Source organism: Salmo salar, chromosome ssa09 (assembly GCF_905237065.1).
Source record: "Salmo salar chromosome ssa09, Ssal_v3.1, whole genome shotgun sequence".
Taxonomy (NCBI): Eukaryota; Metazoa; Chordata; class Actinopteri; order Salmoniformes; family Salmonidae; genus Salmo; species Salmo salar.
In genome coordinates, this window is record NC_059450.1 from 42919012 (window position 1) to 42943514 (window position 24503).

At 47.3% G+C, this 24503-nt stretch overlaps 1 protein-coding gene across 4 annotated transcripts in view; it reads right to left on the reverse strand.

Annotated features, from left to right (window-relative positions):
• Window positions 1-24503, reverse strand: part of LOC106611370 (neurexin-3a) — an 825193-nt gene that overhangs the window by 754832 nt on the left and 45858 nt on the right. For all 4 annotated transcript variants that reach the window (XM_045723683.1, XM_045723684.1, XM_045723681.1 and 1 more), the window contains exons 3-5: window positions 17581-17601; window positions 16734-16763; window positions 11456-11467 (exon numbers count right to left, since the gene is read on the reverse strand). In XM_045723683.1, the coding sequence (XP_045579639.1) occupies window positions 11456-11467; window positions 16734-16763; window positions 17581-17601 (63 nt within the window). The remainder of the gene's footprint in view (window positions 1-11455; window positions 11468-16733; window positions 16764-17580; window positions 17602-24503) is intronic.

Here is a 24503-nt window from a genome sequence, read left to right on the forward strand (position 1 = left end):
GTCCCCTCTCTACCCAGCATGTCTCTATGCCACCTCTCTACCCTGCCTGTCTCTATGTCCCCTCTCTACCCAGCCTGTCTCTATGTCCCCTCTCTACCCAGCATGTCTCTATGCCACCTCTCTACCCTGCCTGTCTCTATGTCCCGTCTCTACCCAGCCTGTCTCTATGCCCCCTCTCTACCCAGCCTGTCTCTATGTCCCCTCTCTACCCAGCCTGTCTCTATGTCCCCTCTCTACCCAGCCTGTCTCTATGTCCCGTCTCTACCCAGCCTGTCTCTATGTCCCGTCTCTACCCAGCCTGTCTCTATGCCCCCTCTCTACCCAGCCTGTCTCTATGTCCCCTCTCTACCCAGCCTGTCTCTATGTCCCCTCTCTACCCAGCCTGTCTCTATGTCCCCTCTCTACCCAGCCTGTCTCTATGCCCCCTCTCTACCCAGCCTGTCTCTATGTCCCGTCTCTACCCAGCCTGTCTCTATGCCCCCTCTCTACCCAGCCTGTCTCTATGTCCCCTCTCTACCCTGCCTGTTTCTATGCCCCCTCTCTACCCAGCCTGTCTCTATGTCCCCTCTCTACCCTGCCTGTTTCTATGTCCCCTCTCTACCCAGCCTGTCTCTATGCCCCCTCTCTACCCTGCCTGTCTACAAGTGTAGACAGGTGTCTGGAATTCTATTGGAGGGATGCGACACCATTCTTCCATGAGAAATTCCATCATTTGGTGTTTTGTTAAATGGTGGTGGAAAACCCTGTCTCAGGCGCCGCTCCAGAATCTCCCATAAGTGTTCAATTAGGTTGAGATCTGGTGACTGAGACGGCCATGGCATATGGTTTCATCGTTTTCCTGCTCATCAAACCATTCAGTGACCACTCTTGCCCTGTGGATGGGGGGCCATTGTCATCCTAAGGGGCCATAGACATGGAGGCCAAAGTAATGTAATCTGTCTCTCTCTCATGGCTACATTACAGCATCAGTCAGTCAACCATAGAAAAGACAACTGTCCACAATCACACTACTACCAGTTTCACTCTGCTATGATAACAGAACATTCACTGATATCATTGAGTTACCACCGGTTACACAATGCAGACATATTGCCTTTAAGTAATATAATAATAATAATATATGGTATTTATCCAAAGCGACTTAATCATTCATTCATATATTTACCATGGTACCATTTTATAGCACAATGAAGTGGAACTGACAATGTTTTAAATACTTTGCAGATATGAAACAAACAGACAATCATAATATCAGTAAAAAATATCACATATTACTTCGAAACCAACTTTATCAGGTTTTAAAATATGTTCTATTTGACTCAGCGTTCCATGACACTAAGACATTGTTGTCAGAATAGATGGATGCAGTTCAATGCATGATTAATATAATTCACCAATACATTTCTTTAAGGGTCCCAAATATAATGCTATCAGGTTATAAATTACAGCTGGTCTGGTACATTGTTTGCTGCTTCCACCCAGTCGAGATGCAGTTTCAGTTTCAATGACCCAATATTTTGAACAAAAATGGACAACTGTACTAATGTTAATACAATCAAACAAGCAAAGGGCAATTATCACAAGTCAGTCTTAACGTGGCTAATTTGCTAGCACACGCGTGTCATACAAAAGGCCCGTGGGCCAAATAGGAAATTCAAGCAAGTATAAATGAGTCAACAGTTAATTCATCTACTTTATGAAATTACAGCCTGTTGCGCTCGCATCCGTGAATTCAACTTAAATTGTACTGCTTCGTGTGTCCCGTTTACAACTCACAGCTTAGGGAAAGTGTACAGACACACGCCACAGGCTGAGCTAGGCTACTAAAATGTTGCAGTCTTGCTTCGGTCTTTAAAGCTTGACAATGAATAACCCCAAAAAACTAAACCTGCAACAAAATGCCAGGCAAAGAAGAAACATGTAGGTCTGTTACAGCAACATTTGAGCAATAGCTTAGGCTGGCTACACAACTTTAATACATTTTGAGTGCTCCACAGCAATTCTGCATTCAACTGCACCAGTGATCCATGCAGTGGAAAAACATTTTAAAACTTGTTTTAAGTTTAAAGTTACAACAAATATAGCTACATTTCCGATATTTGGAGTTATTAAATACATTTTTGATTACGGTCGCAGCATAGCAGCAAAGGCTGGACAAATATTATGTATCTCTTATTTTGTTTTAATATGTTAAAATACTATGTACAGCATCTTATGTACATAAGTGGACATTATAAAGTGCCATATGTTTTATAATAAAACAATTGCCAGTTTGGGTCTCAGTTGCAATTGGATGATGAGAGAGGGGTGTGGAGAGAGGGGAAAGAGGAGAGAGGCGTGTGGTGTGAGGGGGATGAGGAGAGAGGGGGAAAGAGAAGAGGGGGGAGAGGAGAGAGGGTGGAAGAGAAGAGAGGGGGGAAGAGGAGAGAGGGGAAGAAGAGCAGGGGGAAGAGGAGAAAGAGGGGAAGAGGAGAGAGGGGGAAGAGGAGACAGGGGTGTGGAGAGAGGGGGAAGAGGAGAGAGGGGGAAGAGAAGAGAGGGGGGATGATGAGAGAGGGGTGTGGAGAGAGGGGAAAGAGGAGAGAGGCGTGTGGTGTGAGGGGGATGAGGAGAGAGGGGGAAAGAGAAGAGGGGGAGAGGAGAGAGGGTGGAAGAGAAGAGAGGGGGGAAGAGGAGAGAGGGGAAGAAGAGCAGGGGGAAGAGGAGAAAGAGGGGAAGAGGAGAGAGGGGGGAAGAGGAAAAGTGGAGGGAAGAGGAGAGAGGGTAGAAGAGGAAGAGGGGGGAAGAGGAGAGAGGGGGGAAGAGGAGAGAGGGGTGTGGAGAGAGGGGGAAGAGGAGAGAGAGGGGAAGAGGAGAGAGGGGTGTGGAGAGAGGGAGAAGAGGAGAGAGGGGGAAGAGGAAAAGTGGAGGGAAGAGGAGAGAGGGTAGAAGAGGAAGAGGGGGGAAGAGGAGAGAGGGGGAAGAGGAGAGAGGGGTGTGGAGAGAGGGGGAAGAGGAGAGAGAGGGGAAGAGGAGAGAGGGGTGTGGAGAGAGGGGGAAGAGGAGAGAGAGGGGAAGAGGAGAGAAGGGGGATGAGGGGTGGGGAAGTGGGGAGAGGGGGAAGAGGAGAGAGGAGAAAAGAGGAGAAGAGGAGAAGAGGGGACAGCGGGAAGCGGAGAGAGGGGGAAGAGGAGAGAAAGGGGAAGAGGAGAGAAGGGGGACGAGGAGAGAGGGGTGGGGAAGTGGCGAGAGGGGGAAGAGTAGAGAGGAGAAAAGAGGAGAGAGGGGGGAAGCGGAGAGAGGGGGAAGAAGAAAGAGTGGTGGAAGAGAAGGGAGAGGTGAGAGGAAGAGGAGAGAGGGGTGGGAAGAGGGAGAAAAGGGGGGGAAAGGAAAGAGTGGTGGAAGAGGATGGGAAGAGGAGAGAGGGGAGAGAAAGACAGAAATAGGGAGAGAGGGGAAGAGGAAAGAGTGGTGGAAGAGGAGGGAGAGGTGAGTGGAAGAAGAGAGAGTGGAGGGGAAGAGGAGAGAGTGGAGGGGAAGAGGAGAGAGTGGTGGGGAAGAGGAGAGAGTGGAGGGGAAGAGGGAGAAAAGGGGGGAAGAGGATAGAGGGCTGGGGAAGAGGAGTGGAAGAGAAAAGACTGGTGGGAGAGGAGGGAGAGGTGAGAGGAAGAGGAGAGAGTGGTGGGGAAGAGGGAGAAAGGGGGGAAGAGGAGAGAGGGGTGGGGAAGAGGAGATAATGGAGGGGAAAAGGAAAGAGTGGAGGGGAAGAGCAGAGAGGTGAGGGGAAGAGGGAGAAAACGGGGGAAGAGGAGAGAGTGGAGGGGAAGAGGAGAGAGTGGTGGGGAAGAGGAGAGAGTGGAGGGGAAGAGGGAGAAAAGGGGGGAAGAGGATAGAGGGCTGGGGAAGAGGAGTGGAAGAGAAAAGACTGGTGGGAGAGGACGGAGAGGTGAGAGGAAGAGGAGAGTGGAGCGGAAGAAGAGAGAATGGAGGTGAATATGAGAGAATGGAGGGGAAGAGGAGAGAGTGGAGGGGAAGAGAGAGTGGAGGGAAAGATGAGAGAGTGGAGGGAAAGAGGAGAGAGTGGAGGGGAAGAGGAGAGAGTGGAGGGGAAGAGGAGAGAGTGGAGGGGAAAAGGAGAGAGTGGAGGGGAAGAGGAGAGAGTGGAGGGGAAGAGGAGAGAGTGGAGGGGAAGAGGAGAGAGTGGAGGGGAAGAGGAGAGAGTGGAGGTGAAGAGAGAGTGGAGGGAAAGATGAAAGAGTGGAGGGGAAGAGGAGAGAGTGGAGGTGAAGAGAGAGTGGAGGGAAAGAGGAAAGAGTGGAGGGGAAGAGGAGAGAGTGGAGGGGAAGAGGAGAGAGTGGAGGGGAAGAGGAGAGAGTGGAGGGGAAGAGGAGAGAGTGGAGGGGAAGAGGAGGGAGTGGAGGGGAAGAGAGAGTGGAGGGAAAGAGGAAAGAGTGAAGGGGAAGAGGAGAGAGTGGAGGGGAAGAGGAGGGAGTGGAGGGGAAGAGAGAGTGGAGGGAAAGAGGAAAGAGTGGAGGGGAAGAGGAGAGAGTGGAGGGGAAGAGGAGGGAGTGGAGGGGAAGAGGAGGGAGTGGAGGGGAAGAGAGAGTGGAGGGAAAGAGGAAAGAGTGGAGGGGAAGAGGAGATAATGAAGGGGAAGAGGAGAGAGTGGAGGGGAAGAGGAGAGAGGGGTGGGGAAGAGGAGAGAGGGGTGGGGAAGAGGAGAGAGGGGTGGGGAAGAGGAAAGAGTGGTGGAAGAGGAGGGGAAGAGGAGAGAGGGGAGAGAAAGATGAAATATGGAGAGAGGGGGGAAGAGGAGAGAGTGGAGGGGAAGAGGAGAGAGGTGAGAGGTAGAGGAGAGAGGGGTGGGGAAGATGAGAGAGTGGAGGGAAAGAGGAGAGAATGAAGGGGAACAGGAGAGAATGGAGGGGAAGAGCAGAGAGGTGAGAGGAAGAGGAGAGAGGGGTGGGGAAGGGGAAAGAGTGGTGGAAGAGGAGGGGAAGAGAAGAGAGGGGAAGAGGAGAGAGGGGAGAGAAATATGAAAAATGGAGAGAGGAGGAAGAGGAGAGAGTGGAGTGGAAGAGGAGAGAGTGGAGGGGAATGGGAGATAATGGAGGGGGAAGAGGAGAGAGAAAAAAACCTTGAGAGAATTACGTAGAGAGCAATGTGATAGAATGACTCCAGACGAGTCTCTCTGTCTGTCTGTCTGTCTGTCTGTCTGTCTGTCTGTCTGTCTGTCTGTCTGTCTGTCTGTCTGTCTGTCTGTCTGTCTGTCTGTCTGTCTGTCTGTCTGTCTGTCTGTCTGTCTGTCTGTCTGTCTGTCTGTCTGTCTGTCTGTCTGTCTGTCTGTCTGTCTGTCTGTTTGTCTTTTTGATTTCTCATGATTTGGGTCTAATTGTGTTGCTGTCCTGGGGCTCTGTGGGGTCTGTTTGTGTTTGTGAACAGAGCCCCAGGACCAGCTTGCTTAAGGGACTCTTCTCCAAATTCATCTCTCTGTAGGTGATGGCTTTGTTATGCAAGGTTTGTGAACCGCCTCCTTTTAGGTGGTTGTAGAATTTAACGTCTCTTTTCTGGATTTTGATAATTAGCGGGAAGTGGCCTAATTCTGCTCTGCATGCATTATTTGGTGCTTTACGTTGTATACGGAGGATATTTTTGCAGAACTCTGCATGCAGAGTCTCAATTTGTTTTTTGTCCCATTTTGTGAATTCTTTGTTTGTGAGCGGACCCCAGACCTCACAACCATAAAGGGCATTGTGGTCTATAACGGATTCAAGTATTTTTAGCCAGATCCTAATTGGTTTGATGAATTTTATGTTCCTTTTGATGGCATAGAAGGCCATTCTTGCCTTGTCTTTCAGATCGTTCACAGCTTTGTGGAATTTATCTGTGGTGCTGATGTTTAGGCCGAGGTATGTATAGGTTTTTGTGTGCCCTAGGACAATGGTTTCTAGATGGAATTTGTATTTGTGGTCCTGGCAACTGGACCTTTTTTGGAACGCCATTATTTTTGTCTTACAGAGATTTACTGTCAGGACCCAGGTCTGGCAGAATCTTTGCAGATGATCTAGGTGCTGCTGTAGGCCCTCCTTGGTTGGTGACAGAAGCACCAGATACTTAGCCTGTTAGGGCTAGGGGGCAGTATTGACACGGCTGGATAAAAAACATACCCGATTTAATCTGGTTACCACTCCTACCCAGTAACTAGAATATGCATATACTTATTACATATGGATAGAAAACACCGTAAATTTTCTAAAACTGTTTGAATGGTGTCTGTGAGTATAACAGAACTCAAATGGCAGGTCAAAACCTGAGAGATTCCTTTACAGGAAGTGGCCTGTCTGACCATTTCTTGAACTTCTTTTCCATCTCTATCATTTACTAAGGATCTCTGCTCTAACGTGACACTTCCCACGTCGTCCATAGGCGCTCAGAGCCCGGGAAAAAACAGAATGTCGTCAATCCAGCCCCAGGCTGAAACACATTATCGCCTTTCTCAAGTGGCCGATCAAGGGACACTGGGCTTATGCGCGTGACCCCGACCGCCCCCGCCTTTGGGATTTTTTCCTCTGTTTGCCGAAAAGGAGATTCCCTGTCGGAATATTATCGCTTTTCTACGAGAAAAATGTCGTAAAAATTGATTTTAAACAGCGGTTGACATGCTTCGAAGTACGGTAATGGAATATTTAGAATTTTATTGTCACGAATTGCGCCATGCGCGCGACACTTCTTTACTATTTCGGATAGTGTCTGGAACGCACGAACAAAACGCCGCTATTCGGATATAACGATGGATTATTTTGGACCAAACCAACATTTGTTATTGAAGTAGCAGTCCTGGGTGTGCAATCTGACGAAGACAACAAAAGGTAATCAAACTTTTATAATAGTAAATATTATTATGGTGAGTGCTAAACTTGCCGGGTGTCTAAATAGCGAGCCCGTGATGCCTGGGCTATGTACTTAGAATATTGCAAAATGTGCTTTCACCAAAAAGCTATTTTAGAATCGGACATATCGAGTGCATAGAGGAGGTCTGTATCTATAATTCTTAAAATAATTGTTATACTTTTTGTGAACGTTTATCGTGAGTAATTTAGTAAAATGTTAGCGAATTCCCCGGAAGTTTGCGGGGGGTATGCTAGTTCTGAACGTCACATGCTAATGTAAAAAGCTGTTTTTTGATATAAATATGAACTTGATTGAACAAAACATGCATGTATTGTATAACATAATGTCCTAGGGTTGTCATCTGATGAAGATCATCAAAGGTGAGTGCTGCATTTAGCTGTCTTCTGGGTTTTGGTGACATTATATGCTGGCTTGAAAAATGGGTGTCTGATTATTTCTGGCTTGGTACTCTGCTGACATAATCTAATGTTTTGCTTTCGTTGTAAAGCCTTTTTGAAATCGGACAGTGTGGTTAGATTAACGAGAGTCTTGTCTTTAAATGGCTGTAAAATAGTCATATGTTTGAGAAATTGAAGTAATAGGATTTTTAAGGTTTTGAAAATCGCGCCACAGGCTGGCAGTGGCTGTTACGTAGGTGGGACGCAAGCGTCCCACCTAGCCCATAGAGGTTAACAAACAGTAGACATTTGACTTCAGATTCTAGTAGGGTGAGGCCGGTTGCTGCACTCTCTCTCTCTCTCCCTCCCTCTGTGATTCCGTCTGTGTCTTCCTGTATCCTCTGTTGGATGCAAATAGAGCCGGAATGGAGATCCTGTCTGCTTAACAGGAACCGACTGGGGGGCTGATGGGTAATAATGCCTGCCTTTTCGTCGAGAGATTAAACACAGGAAGCAGGAAGTAAGACAGACAGGAGAATTGCGGGAAGCATAGAAGGATGAAGAGGAGGGAAGGAGAGAGGTAAGAAGGAGGAGAAGAAGGAAAAGGGAAGGAGAGAGGTTATGAGGAGGAGGAGTAAGGAAGGAGAGAGAGAAGGAGAGAGGGAAGGAGGAGGAGGAAAGATGAGTAGGGAAGGGGAGACAGGAGGAGTAGGGAAGATGAGAAGGTAAGGAGAGAGAGAGAGAGAGGAGGAGGAGGGAAGGAGAGAGAGGAGGAGTAGGGAAGCTGAGTAGGGAAGGAGAGAGGAAGAGGAGGGAAGGAGAGAGAGAGGAAGAGGAGGGAAGGAGAGAGAGAGGAGGAGGAGGGAAGGAGAGAGAGAGGAGGAGGAGGGAAGGAGAGAGAGAGGAGGAGGAGGGAAGGAGAGAGAGAGGAGGAGGAGGGAAGGAGAGAGAGAAGAGGAGTAGGGAAGGAGAGAGAGAAGGGAAGGAGAGAGAGAAGAGGAGGAGGGAAGGAGAGAGGGAACCAGTCAGTACAGGGGGAAGATGTTGATAAAACACTGGGGCTTAGTCTCTGGGTTTCCTTTTGGGTTAGGGACGGGAAGAGAAGAGTATTGCTCTTTACTTCATTGGGAAGGAAAGAGTATTGCTTATTATTGTAGATCAATAGCATTCTACCGAACTGACTTCACAGTCTGGTTTCCCTTAAAGACAGTGACACCGCGTTTTAATTGATAACGTGACAGCTGGGCATTTCTCTGCTTTCATGCTAATTTTATCCCTTGTGAATGTCCAGGGAGCTGTGGGCTATTACAGTAAAGTCGGTCAGAGCAGAACAGAGACAGCTAGCGCTTCACGTTCCTCTGGTTCATCAGTCTCTCACTGTAAAGCAGTCACTATGGTGTGAACATACAGGCTGGTTTGAAAACCAGGCAGGCAGCCATTCAGAGAGCCAGACACAGCCAGGACTTGTCCCAGTGGGGTTCTCCCCAAGGCAGTCCCAATCCCAGACCATGACTAAATCTGTGTGTGTGTGTGTGTGTGTGTGTGTGTGTGTGTGTGTGTGTGTGTGTGTGTGTGTGTGTGTGTGTGTGTGTGTGTGTGCCACAATACTCCAGTGACAAACTAAAAATAGAACTCTCTCGCTCTCTCGCTCTCCCCCTTCCTCTCTCTCGCTCTCCCCCTTCCTCTCTCTCGCTCTCCCCCTTCATCTCTCTCCCCTCCATGTCACTCTATATCCCTAACTTCTCTCTTAAACTAACCCTCTCTCTACCCCTCCCTGTCCTCTCCATCCTCACCCCTCTCTCTACCCCTCCCTGTCCTCTCCATCCTCACCCCTCTCTCTACCCCTCCCTGTCCTCTCCATCCTCACCCCTCTCTCTACCCCTCCCTGTCCTCTCCATCCTCACCCCTCTCTCTACCCCTCCCTGTCCTCTCCATCCTCACCCCTCTCTCTACCCCTCCCTGTCCTCTCCATCCTCACCCCTCTCTCTACCCCTCCCTGTCCTCTCCATCCTCACCCCTCTCTCTACCCCTCCCTGTCCTCTCCACCCTCACCCCTCTCTCTACCCCTCCCTGTCCTCTCCATCCTCACCCCTCTCTCTACCCCTCCCTGTCCTCTCCACCCTCACCCCTCTCTCTACCCCTCCCTGTCCTCTCCACCCTCACCCCTCTCTCTACCTCTCCCTGTCCTCTCCACCCTCACCCCTCTCTCTACCCCTCCCTGTCCTCTCCACCCTCACCCCTCTCTCTACCCCTCCCTGTCCTCTCCACCCTCACCCCTCTCTCTACCCCTCCCTGTCCTCTCCACCCTCACCCCTCTCTCTACCCCTCCCTGTCCTCTCCATCCTCACCCCTCTCTCTACCCCTCCCTGTCCTCTCCATCCTCACCCCTCTCTCTACCCCTCCCTGTCCTCTCCATCCTCACCCCTCTCTCTACCCCTCCCTGTCCTCTCCATCCTCACCCCTCTCTCTACCCCTCCCTGTCCTCTCCATCCTCCCCCTCTCTCTACCCCTCCCTGTCCTCTCCACCCTCACCCCTCTCTCTACCCCTCCCTGTCCTCTCCACCCTCACCCCTCTCTCTACCCCTCCCTGTCCTCTCCATCCTCCCCCCTCTCTCTACCCCTCCCTGTCCTCTCCACCCTCACCCCTCTCTCTACCCCTCCCTGTCCTCTCCATCCTCACCCCTCTCTCTACCCCTCCCTGTCCTCTCCATCCTCACCCCTCTGTCTACCCCTCCCTGTCCTCTCCATCCTCACCCCTCTCTCTACCCCTCCCTGTCCTCTCCATCCTCACCCCTCTCTCTACCCCTCCCTGTCCTCTCCATCCTCACCCTTCTCTCTACCCCTCCCTGTCCTCTCAATCCTCACCCCTCTCTCTACCCCTCCCTGTCCTCTCCATCCTCACCCCTCTCTCTACCCCTCCCTGTCCTCTCCATCCTCACCCCTCTCTCTACCCCTCCCTGTCCTCTCCACCCTCACCCCTCTCTCTACCCCTCCCTGTCCTCTCCATCCTCACCCCTCTCTCTACCCCTCCCTGTCCTCTCCACCCTCACCCCTCTCTCTACCCCTCCCTGTCCTCTCCACCCTCACCCCTCTCTCTACCTCTCCCTGTCCTCTCCACCCCTCACCCCTCTCTCTACCCCTCCCTGTCCTCTCCACCCTCACCCCTCTCTCTACCCCTCCCTGTCCTCTCCACCCTCACCCCTCTCTCTACCCCTCCCTGTCCTCTCCACCCTCACCCCTCTCTCTACCCCTCCCTGTCCTCTCCATCCTCACCCCTCTCTCTACCCCTCCCTGTCCTCTCCATCCTCACCCCTCTCTCTACCCCTCCCTGTCCTCTCCACCCTCACCCCTCTCTCTACCCCTCCCTGTCCTCTCCACCCTCACCCCTCTCTCTACCCCTCCCTGTCCTCTCCACCCTCACCCCTCTCTCTACCCCTCCCTGTCCTCTCCACCCTCACCCCTCTCTCTACCCCTCCCTGTCCTCTCCATCCTCACCCCTCTCTCTACCCCTCCCTGTCCTCTATATCTCACAAGAGAAGTGGATTAAATCATACTGCAGCACCACGTCATACATAGTAGTTGTTATGGTCCGACACTACATTGTACTTCAGATATGAAAACAGACTGACCAATAGCAGATTATCACATCCTAATCCACATAATCCACTTCAGAAAATGGAGGAGAAACTGGTAACATGGGAAAACATCATTCCTGAATATCATTCAAATCTCTCCCAGCCTATAGTCATCAAACTGAGAGCCAGTCTTCCCAAAACCCAAACCCAATCTGTAATTCAGTAATCCAGTACACAACATATCTACAGCTCCACTGCCTCCTTCACTCATTTAGACTCAGTCAGCCCTCTGTCTGTTTTACAACTTTAAATGAACATTCATTTAATTAACTTGCTTAATCCAAGCACCCTTGTTGAGCTTCCATTAGGCAGGAACCGATAAACACACAGACAGGCAAACACAATACAGAAACTCACAACACTACACTAGGGGAATGTCTCACTTTAGACTCCAGACCGTTGTTAACACACACATCAATGTTTTAGACAAAAGCGTGAAAACACTTTGCCCTGTTTTAACACACAGAGAAACACATACGGTATTTGACATGACACTCACTCAATCTAGCCCAAGGTTTCTTAAAGAGAGGATGAAGAAAGACTGGTCTGTACCTTTGCTTTTAGCTAGGGGAGGAGGAGAGAAGAGGTTGTGTATCCACAGTGGAGGAAGAGGAGGAAGAGGAGGAGAGAAAACCAACAGTGAATAGTTTGACGTGGAAGAGTGCTTGATGAGTACAAAACATACATTAATATATTTATATTAATAAAATCAACACACAGTAGCAACTTGGCAGTGTAGTATAATCAGACCACACTACAGACCACACAGTCCTTCACACAGTACACACACACACACACACACACACACACACACACACATCATGCTGTACACTAGGTTTAAGATAAAGTCTGCATGTGGAAAAACAAATATTTCAGTCAGTTTGCACCTTAGATGGCAAATTCTTCATCTTTTGTTATTGTTAATGTAACACTGTAACATGATGAAACACTGTAACGCTGAAGTAACACTGTAACACTGATGTAACATTGATGTAACACTGTAACACTGATGTAACACTGTAACATTGATGTAACACTAACATTGATGTAACACTGTAACGTTGATGTAACATTGATGTACTGCAACACTGTAACATTGATGTAACACTGTAACATTGATGTAACAGTGATGTAACATTGATGTACTGTAACACTAACATTGGTGTACTGTAACACTGTAACATTGATGTAACATTGATGTACTGTAACACTGTAACATTGATGTAACATTGATGTACTGTAACACTAACATTGATGGAACATTGATGGAACACTAACATTGATGTAACATTGACGTAACACTAACATTGCTGTAACATTGATGTAACATTGATGGAACGCTGTAACATTGATGTAACATTGCTGTAACATTGATGGAACATTGATGGAACATTGATGGAACGCTGTAATGTTGATGTAACACTGTAACATTGATGGAACACTAACATTGATGTAACACTGTAACATTGATGGAACACTGTAACATTGATGTAACATTGATGTACTGTAACACTGTAACACTGATGTAACATTGATGTAACAGTGAGCATTAAAAGTCGTGCTATAAATTCTCAGACAACCCAAAGATTCCTTGATGCCCTTCCAGACTGCCTCTGCCTACCCAAGGACGTCAGAGGACAAAAATCAGTTAACCACCTAACCGAGGAACTCAATTTAACCTTGCGCAATACCCTAGATGCAGTTGCACCCCTAAAAACTAAAAACATCTGTCATAAGAAACTAGCTCCCTGGTATACAGAAAATACACGAGCTCTGAAGCAAGCTTCCAGAAAATTGGAACGGAAATGGCGCCACACCAAACTGGAAGTCTTCCGACTAGCTTGGAAAGACAGTACCGTGCAGTATCGAAGAGCCCTTACTGCTGCTCGATCATCCTATTTTTCCAACTTAATTGAGGAAAATAAGAACAATCCGAAATTTCTTTTTGATACTGTCGCAAAGCTAACTAAAAAGCAGCCTTCGCAAATGGAGGATGGCTTTCACTTCAGCAGTAATAAATTTATGAACTTTGAGGAAAAGATCATGATCATTAGAAAGCAAATTACAGACTCCTCTTTAAATCTGGGTATTCCTCCAAAGCTCCATTGTCCTGAGTCTGCACAACTCTGCCAGGACCTAGGATCAAGGGAGATACTAAAGTGTTTTAGTACTATATCTCTTGACGCAATGATGAAAATAATCATGGCCTCCAAACCCTCAAGCTGCATACTGGACCCTATTCCAACTAAACTACTGAAAGAGCTGCTTCCTGTGCTTGGCCCTCCTATGTTGAACATAATAAACGGCTCTCTATCCACCGGATGTGTACCAAGCTCACTAAAAGTGGCAGTAATAAAGCCTCTCTTGACAAAGCCGAATCTTGATCCAGAAATTATAAAAAACTATCGGCCTATATCGAATCTTCCATTCCTCTCAAAAATTTTAGAAAAAGCTGTTGCACAGCAACTCACTGCCTTCCTGAAGACAAACAATCTATACGAAACGCTTCAGTCTGGTTTTAGACCCCATCATAGCACTGAGACTGCACTTGTGAAGGTGGTAAATGACCTTTTAATGACGTCAGACCGAGGCTCTGCATCTGTCCTCGTGCTCCTAGATCTTAGTGCCGCTTTTGATACCATCGATCATCACATTCTTTTGGAGAGATTGGAAACCCAAATTGGTCTACATGGACAAGTTCTGGCCTGGTTTAGATCTTATCTGTCGGAAAGATATCAGTTTGTCTCTGTGAATGGTTTGTCCTCTGACAAATCAATTGTAAATTTCGGTGTTCCTCAAGGTTCCGTTTTAGGACCACTATTGTTTTCACTATATATTTTACCTCTTGGGGATGTCATTCGAAAACATAATGTTAAATTTCACTGCTATGCGGACGACACACAGCTGTACATTTCAATGAAACATGGTGAAGCCCCAAAATTGCCCTCGCTAGAAGCCTGTGTTTCAGACATAAAGAAGTGGATGGCTGCAAACTTTCTACTTTTAAACTCGGACAAAACAGAGATGCTTGTTCTAGGTCCCAAGAAACAAAGAGATCTTCTGTTGAATCTGACAATTAATCTGGATGGTTGTACAGTCGTCTCAAATAAAACTGTGAAGGACCTCGGCGTTACTCTGGACCCTGATCTCTCTTTTGAAGAACATATCAAGACTGTTTCAAGGACAGCTTTTTTCCATCTACGTAACATTGCAAAAATCAGAAATTTTCTGTCCAAAAATGACGCAGAAAAATTTATCCATGCTTTTGTTACTTCTAGGCTGGACTACTGCAATGCTCTACTTTCCGGCTACCCGGATAAAGCACTAAATAAACTTCAGTTAGTGCTAAATACGGCTGCTAGAATCCTGACTAGAACCAAAAAATGTGATCATATTACTCCAGTGCTAGCCTCCCTACACTGGCTTCCTGTTAAGGCAAGGGCTGATTTCAAGGTTTTACTGCTAACCTACAAAGCATTACATGGGCTTGCTCCTGCCTATCTTTCCGATTTGGTCCTGCCGTACATACCTACACGTACGCTACGGTCACAAGACGCAGGCCTCCTAATTGTCCCTAGAATTTCTAAGCAAACGGCTGGAGGTAGGGCTTTCTCCTATAGAGCTCCATTTTTATGGAATGGTCTGCCTACCAATGTGAGAGACGCAGACTCAGTCTCAACCTTTAAGTCTTTACTGAAGACTTATCTCTTCAGTAGGTCCTATGATTAAGTATAGTCTGGCCCAGGAGTGTGAAGGTGAACGGAAAGGCTGGAGCAACGAACCGCCCTTGCTGTCTCTGCCTTGCCGGTTCCCCTCTTTCCACTGGGATTCTCTGCCTCTAACCCTTTTACAGGGGCTGAGTCACTGGCCTACTGGTGTTCTTCCATGCCGTCCATGGGAGGGGTGCGTCACTTGAGTGGGTTGAGTCACTGACGTGGTCTTCCTGTCTGGGTTGGCGCCCCCCTTGGGTTGTGCCATGGCGGAGATCGTTATGGGCTATACTCGGCCTTGTCTTAGGACGGTAAGTTGGTGGTTGGAGACATCCCTCTAGTGGTGTGGGGGCTGTGCTTTGGCAAAGTGGGTGGGGTTATATCCTGCCTGTTTGGCCCTGTCCGGGGTATCATCGGATGGGGCCACAGTGTCTTCTGATCCCTCCTGTCTCAGCCTCCAGTATTTATGCTGCAGTAGTTTATGTGTCGGGGGGCTAGGGTCAGTCTGTTACATCTGGAGTATTTCTCTTGTCTTATCCGGTGTCCTGTGTGTATTTAAATATGCTCTCTCTAATTCTCTCTTTCTCTCTTTCTGTCTTTCGCTCGGAGGACCTGAGCCCTAGGACCATGCCTCAGGACTACCTGGTATGATGACTCCTTGCTGTCCCCAGTCCACCTGGCCGTGCTGCTGCTCCAGTTTCAACTGTTCTGCCTGCGGCTATGGAACCCTGACCTGTTCACCGGACGTGCTTGTTGCACCCTCGACAACTACTATGATTATTATTATTTGACCATGCTGGTCATTTATGAACATTTTAACATTTTAACATTTTGACCATGTTCTGTTATAATATCCACCCTGCACAGCCAGAAGAGGACTGGCCACCCCTCATAGCCTGGTTCCTCTCTAGGTTTCTTCCTAGGTTTTTGGCCTTTCTAGGGAGTTTTTCCTAGGGAGTTTTTCCTAGCCACCGTGCTTCTTTCACATGCTTTGCTTGCTGTTTGGGGTTTTAGGCTGGGTTTCTGTACAGCATTTTGAGAATATCAGCTGATGTACGAAGGGCTATATAAAAATAAATTTGATTTGATTGATTTGATGTAACATTGATGTACTGCAACACTGTAACACTGATGTAACACTGTAACATTGATGTAACATTGATGTACTGTAACACTGTAACATTTATGTAACACTGTAATGTTGATGTAACATTGATGTACTGTAACACTAACATTGATGTGACATTGATGCACTGTAACATTGATGTACTGTAACACTAACATTGGTGTACTGTAACACTGTAACATTGATGTAACATTGATGTACTGTAACACTGTAACATTGATGTAACATTGATGTACTGTAACACTAACATTGATGGAACATTGATGGAACATTGATTGAACACTGTAACATTGATGTAACATTGACGTAACACTAACATTGCTGTAACATTGATGGAACATTGATGTAACGCTGTAACATTGATGTAACATTGACGTAACACTAACATTGCTGTAACATTGATGGAACATTGATGGAACATTGTAACATTGATGGAACACTGTAACATTGATGGAACACTGTAACATTGATGGAACACTGTAACATTGATGGAACACTGTAACATTGATGGAACACTGTAACATTGATGGAACATTGATGGAACATTGATGGAGCATTTATGGAACATTGATGGAACACTGTAACATTGATGGAACATTGATGGAACATTGATGGAACATTGATGGAACACTGTAACATTGATGGAACATTGATGGAACACTAACATTGATGGAACACTGTAACATTGATGGAACACTAATTTGCATGTAGCACTGTAACATTGATGGAACATTGATGGAACATTGAAGGAACACTAACATTGATGGAACACTGTAACATTGATGTAACGCTGTAACATTGATGGAACATTGATGGAACACTGTAACATTGATTTAACGCTGTAACATTGAAGTGATGGTGTAACATTGTTATTAACATCACATATAGTGGAAAATTTGCATTTGTCATCTGAAGAGAACATCTTCGAAACATCACAAAAAACACACAACCACGCTGAAACAAATGATGGTGAGAAAAGAAGAGAGAGGCCTACCTTGCTCCGCCATCATCATATGTGAAAATCCTTTAGGGAACGATTGAATAAGAGAAAGATAGAGAAAAAAGAAAGAGAAAACACTTCAGAACCTATTTTTCAATACACTGTAGGTACAGTATTGTGATGGCCCATATTTTCCCATGAGAGAGAGTATAGCATTTATTTAACCTGGCAAGTCAGTTAAGAACAAATTCTTATTTACAATGACAGTCTACCCCAGCCAAACCCTATCCCGGACGACGCTGGGCCAATTGTGCACCGCCCTATGGGACTCCCAAACACAGCCGATTGTGATACAGCCTGGAATCAAACCAGGGTCTGTGGTGAGATTCAGTGCCTTAGGCCTCTACACCACTCGGGAGCCCTGACAGACAAACAAGCTTCCCACAGCTTATGTAGCATTCTGAAATAGCTGAACTTAAGAAGTAGCTATGTAGTAGGACAGACACATCTTTGTAGGAGTACTTAGGTTATAACAACACGACTGCCAAAAACTATCTTCCATCCTAAAATTAGTACCATGTACAGATATATGTAGGATCTTCGTTTGATTGACAACGGCAATGCAGGAAATAAAATAAAAAATGTCTAGTGTATTAGAGATTTAAAAAGGGTTCTGAAGTTTGCAAGTTCCACTTAAATATTTCAGACTTGATTTATCAACCCATACAAAAATGTCCATTAATAATAATCCATAAAATAATTCACATGTCCTGTTTCTCAGGGATAATTTTCCTGCTGTAGCAAACTGGCTCAAATTAAGATCCTACATTTGTATATAACAAGTGTTCAATGATTTTTACTTATATTTCTAAGAGGAGATGGTTTTCCTCTGAAAAGTTACCTGGAATATTGTCGTTGACCTCTGGAAGAAGAAGCAAAAGAACAAAGAAGAAAAGAAAGAGTTGCATCATTAGAATCCCTCTTATTACATTGGCATGGAGTCTATCATGTACACCTAACACACCTGACACACCTGACACCTAACACACCTGACACCTAACACACCTGACACCTAACACACCTGACACTTAACACACCTGACACCTAACACACCTGACACCTAACACACCTGACACACCTGAAACCTAACACACCTGACACCTAACACACCTGACACCTAACACACCTGACACACCTGACACCTAACACACCTGACACCTAACACACCTGACACCTAACACACCTGACACCTAACACACCTGACACCTAACACACCTGACACCTAACACACCTGACACCTAAGACACCTGACACCTAACACACCTGACACGTAACACACCTGACACCTAACACACCTGACACCTAACACACCTGACACACCTGAAATCTAACACACCTGACACCTAACACACCTGACACCTAACACACCTGACACCTAACACACCTGACACCTAACACACCTAACACACCTGAAACCTAACACACCTGACACCTAACACACCTGACACACGTGAAACCTAACACACCTGACACCTAACACACCTGACACCTAACACACCTGACACCTAACACACCTGACACTTAACACACCTGACACCTAACACACCTGACACCTAACACACCTGACACACCTGAAATCTAACACACCTGACACCTAACACACCTGACACCTAACACACCTGACACCTAACACACCTGACACCTAACACACCTGACACACCTGAAACCTAACACACCTGACACCTAACACACCTGACACACGTGAAACCTAACACACCTGACACCTAACACACCTGACACCTGACACAACTGACACTTAACATACCTGACACCTAACACACCTGACACCTAACACACCTGAAAATTAACACACCTGACACCTAACACACCTGACACCTAACACACCTGACACCTAACACACCTGACACCTAAGACACCTGACACCTAACACACCTGCCACTTAACATACCTGACACCTAACACACCTGACACACCTGACACACCTGAAATCTAACACACCTGACACCTAACACACCTGACACCTAAGACACCTGACACCTAACACACCTGACACGTAACACACCTGACACCTAACACACCTGACACCTAACACACCTCACACACCTGAAATCTAACACACCTGACACCTAACACACCTGACATCTAACACACCTGACACCTAACACACCTGACACACCTGAAACCTAACACACCTGACACCTAACACACCTGGACACATGTGAAACCTAACACACCTGACACCTAACACACCTGACACCTAACACACCTGACACCTAACACACCTGACACTTAACACACCTGACACCTAACACACCTGACACCTAACACACCTGACACACCTGACACCTAACACACCTGACACCTAACACACCTGACACCTAACACACCTGACACCTAACACACCTGACACACCTGAAACCTAACACACCTGACACCTAACACACCTGACACACGTGAAACCTAACACACCTGACACCTAACACACCTGACACCTGACACACCTGACACTTAACACACCTGACACCTAACACACCTGACACCTAACACACCTGAAAACTAACACACCTGACACCTAACACACCTGACACCTAACACACCTGACAGCTAACACACCTGACACACCTGAAATCTAACACACCTGACACCTAACACACCTGACACCTAAGACACCTGACACCTAACACACCTGAAACCTAACACACCTGACACCTAACACACCTGACACACCTGAAATCTAACACACCTGACACCTAACACAACTGACACCTAACACACCTGACACAGCTGAAACCTAACACACCTGACACCTAACACACCTGAAATCTAACACACCTGACACCTAACACACCTGACACACGTGAAACCTAACACACCTGACACCTAACACACCTGACACCTAACACACCTGACACCTAACACACCTGACACACCTGAAGTCTAACACACCTGACACCTAACACACCTGACACCTAACACACCTGACACCTAACACACCTGACACCCAACACACCTGACACACCTGAAACCTAACACACCTGACACCTAACACACCTGACACACGTGAACCTAACACACCTGACACCTAACACACCTGACACCTGACACACCTGACACTTAACACACCTGACACCTAACACACCTGACACCTAACACACCTGAAAATTAACACACCTGACACCTAACACACCTGACACACCTGAAATCTAACACACCTGACACCTAACACACCTGACACCTAAGACACCTGACACCATAACACACCTGACACCTAACACACCTGACACACCTGAAATCTAACACACCTGACACCTAACACACCTGACACCTAAGACACCTGACACCTAACACACCTGACACCTAACACACCTGACACGTAACACACCTGACACCTAACACACCTGACACCTAACACACCTGACACACCTGAAATCTAACACACCTGACACCTAACACACCTGACACCTAACACACCTGACACCTAACACACCTGACACACCTGAAACCTAACACACCTGACACCTAACACACCTGACACACGTGAAACCTAACACACCTGACACCTAACACACCTGACACCTAACACACCTGACACACCTGACACCTAACACACCTGACACTTAACACACCTGACACCTAACACACCTGACACCTAACACACCTGACACACCTGAAATCTAACACACCTGACACCTAACACACCTGACACACCTGAAACCTAACACACCTGACACCTAACACACCTGACACACGTGAAACCTAACACACCTGACACCTAACACACCTGACACCTGACACACCTGACACTTAACACACCTGACACCTAACACACCTGACACCTAACACACCTGAAAACTAACACACCTGACACCTAACACACCTGACACCTAACACACCTGACACACCTGAAATCTAACACACCTGACACCTAACACACCTGACACCTAAGACACCTGACACCTAACACACCTGACACTTAACACACCTGACACCCAACACACCTGACACCTAACACACCTGACACCTAAGACACCTGACACCTAACACACCTGACACATAACACACCTGACACCTAACACACCTGACACCTAACACACCTGACACACCTGAAATCTAACACACCTGACACCTAACACACCTGACACCTAACACACCTGACACACCTGAAACCTAACACACCTGACACCTAACACACCTGACACCTAACACACCTGACACCTAACACACCTGACACACCTGAAACCTAACACACCTGACACCTAACACACCTGACACACGTGAAACCTAACACACCTGACACCTAACACACCTGACACCTAACACACCTGACACCTAACACACCTGACACTTAACACACCTGACACCTAACACACCTGACACACCTGAAATCTAACACACCTGACACCTAACACACCTGACACCTAACACACCTGACACACCTGAAACCTAACACACCTGACACCTAACACACCTGACACACGTGAAACCTAACACACCTGACACCTAACACACCTGACACCTAACACACCTGACACCTGACACACCTGACACTTAACACACCTGACACCTAACACACCTGACACCTAACACACCTGAAAACTAACACACCTGACACCTAACACACCTGACACACCTGAAATCTAACACACCTGACACCTAACACACCTGACACCTAACACACCTGACACCTAACACACCTGACACACCTGAAACCTAACACACCTGACACCTAACACACCTGACACACGTGAAACCTAACACACCTGACACCTAACACACCTGACACCTAACACACCTGACACCTAACACACCTGACACTTAACACACCTGACACCTAACACACCTGACACCTAACACACCTGACACACCTGAAATCTAACACACCTGACACACCTGAAATCTAACACACCTGACACCTAACACACCTGACACCTAACACACCTGACACCTAACACACCTGACACCTAACACACCTGACACACCTGAAACCTAACACACCTGACACCTAACACAGCTGACACACGTGAAACCTAACACACCTGACACCTAACACACCTGACACCTGACACACCTGACACTTAACACACCTGACACCTAACACACCTGACACCTAACACACCTGAAAACTAACATACCTGACACCTAACACACCTGACACCTAACACACCTGACACCTAACACACCTGACACACCTGAAATCTAACACACCTGACACCTAACACACCTGACACCTAAGACACCTGACACCTAACACACCTGACACTTAACACACCTGACACCTAACACACCTGACACCTAACACACCTGACACACCTGAAATCTAACACACCTGACACCTAACACACCTGACACACCTGAAACCTAACACACCTGACACCTAACACACCTGACACCTAACACACCTGACACCTAACACACCTGACACACCTGAAACCTAACACACCTGACACCTAACACACCTGACACACGTGAAACCTAACACACCTGACACCTAACACACCTGACACCTAACACACCTGACACCTAACACACCTGACACTTAACACACCTGACACCTAACACACCTGACACCTAACACACCTGACACACCTGAAATCTAACACACCTGACACCTAACACACCTGACACCTAACACACCTGACACCTAACACACCTGACACACCTGAAACCTAACACACCTGACACCTAACACACCTGACACACGTGAAACCTAACACACCTGACACCTAATACACCTGACACCTGACACACCTGACACTTAACATACCTGACACCTAACACACCTGACACCTAACACACCTGAAAATTAACACACCTGACACCTAACACACCTGACACCTAACACACCTGACACACCTGAAATCTAACACACCTGACACCTAACACACCTGACACCTAAGACACCTGACACGTAACACACCTGACACTTAACACACCTGACACACCTGACACACCTGACACACCTGACACACCTGAAATCTAACACACCTGACACCTAACACACCTGACACCTAAGACACCTGACACCTAACACACCTGACACCTAACACACCTGACACACCTGAAATCTAACACACCTGACACCTAACACACCTGACACCTAACACACCTGACACCTAACACACCTGACACACCTGAAACCTAACACACCTGACACCTAACACACCTGACACACGTGAAACCTAACACACCTGACACCTAACACACCTGACACCTAACACACCTGACACCTAACACACCTGACACCTAACACACCTGACACTTAACACACCTGACACCTAACACACCTGACACCTAACACACCTGACACACCTGAAATCTAACACACCTGACACCTAACACACCTGACACCTAACACACCTGACACACCTGAAACCTAACACACCTGACACCTAACACACCTGACACACGTGAAACCTAACACACCTGACACCTAACACACCTGACACCTGACACACCTGACACTTAACACACCTGACACCTAACACACCTGACACCTAACACACCTGAAAACTAACACACCTGACACCCAACACACCTGACACCTAACACACCTGACACTTAACATACCTGACACCTAACACACCTGACACACCTGACACACCTGAAACACCTGAAATCTAACACACCTGACACCTAACACACCTGACACCTAAGACACCTGACACCTAACACACCTGACACGTAACACACCTGACACCTAACACACCTGACACCTAACACACCTGACACACCTGAAATCTAACACACCTGACACCTAACACACCTGACACCTAACACACCTGACACACCTGAAACCTAACACACCTGACACCTAACACACCTGACACACGTGAAACCTAACACACCTGACACCTAACACACCTGAGACCCAACACACCTGACACCCAACACACCTGACACTTAACACACCTGACACCTAACACACCTGACACCTAACACACCTGACACACCTGAAATCTAACATACCTGACACCTAACACACCTGACACCTAACAAACCTGACACCTAACACACCTGACACCTAACACACCTGACACACCTGAAACCTAACACACCTGAAACCTAACACACCTGACACACGTGAAACCTAACACACCTGACACCTAACACACCTGACACCTGACACACCTGACACTTAACACACCTGACACCTAACACACCTGACACCTAACACACCTGAAAACTAACACACCTGACACCTAACACACCTGACACCTAACACACCTGACAGCTAACACACCTGACACACCTGAAATCTAACACACCTGACACCCAACACACCTGACACCTAAGACACCTGACACCTAACACACCTGACACCTAACACACCTGACACCTAACACACCTGACACACCTGAAACCTAACACACCTGACACCTAACACACCTGACACCTAACACACCTGACACACCTAAAACCTAACACACCTGACACCTAACACACCTGACACACGTGAAACCTAACACACCTGACACCTAACACACCTGACACCTAACACACCTGACACCTAACACACCTGACACACCTGAAGTCTAACACACCTGACACCTAACACACCTGACACCTAACACACCTGACACCTAACACACCTGACACACCTGAAACCTAACACACCTGACACCTAACACACCTGACACACGTGAAACCTAACACACCTGACACCTAACACACCTGACACCTGACACCTAACACACCTGACACACCTGAAACCTACCACACCTGAAACCTAACACACCTGACACACGTGAAACCTAACACACCTGACACCTAACACACCTGACACCTAACACACCTGAAAACTAA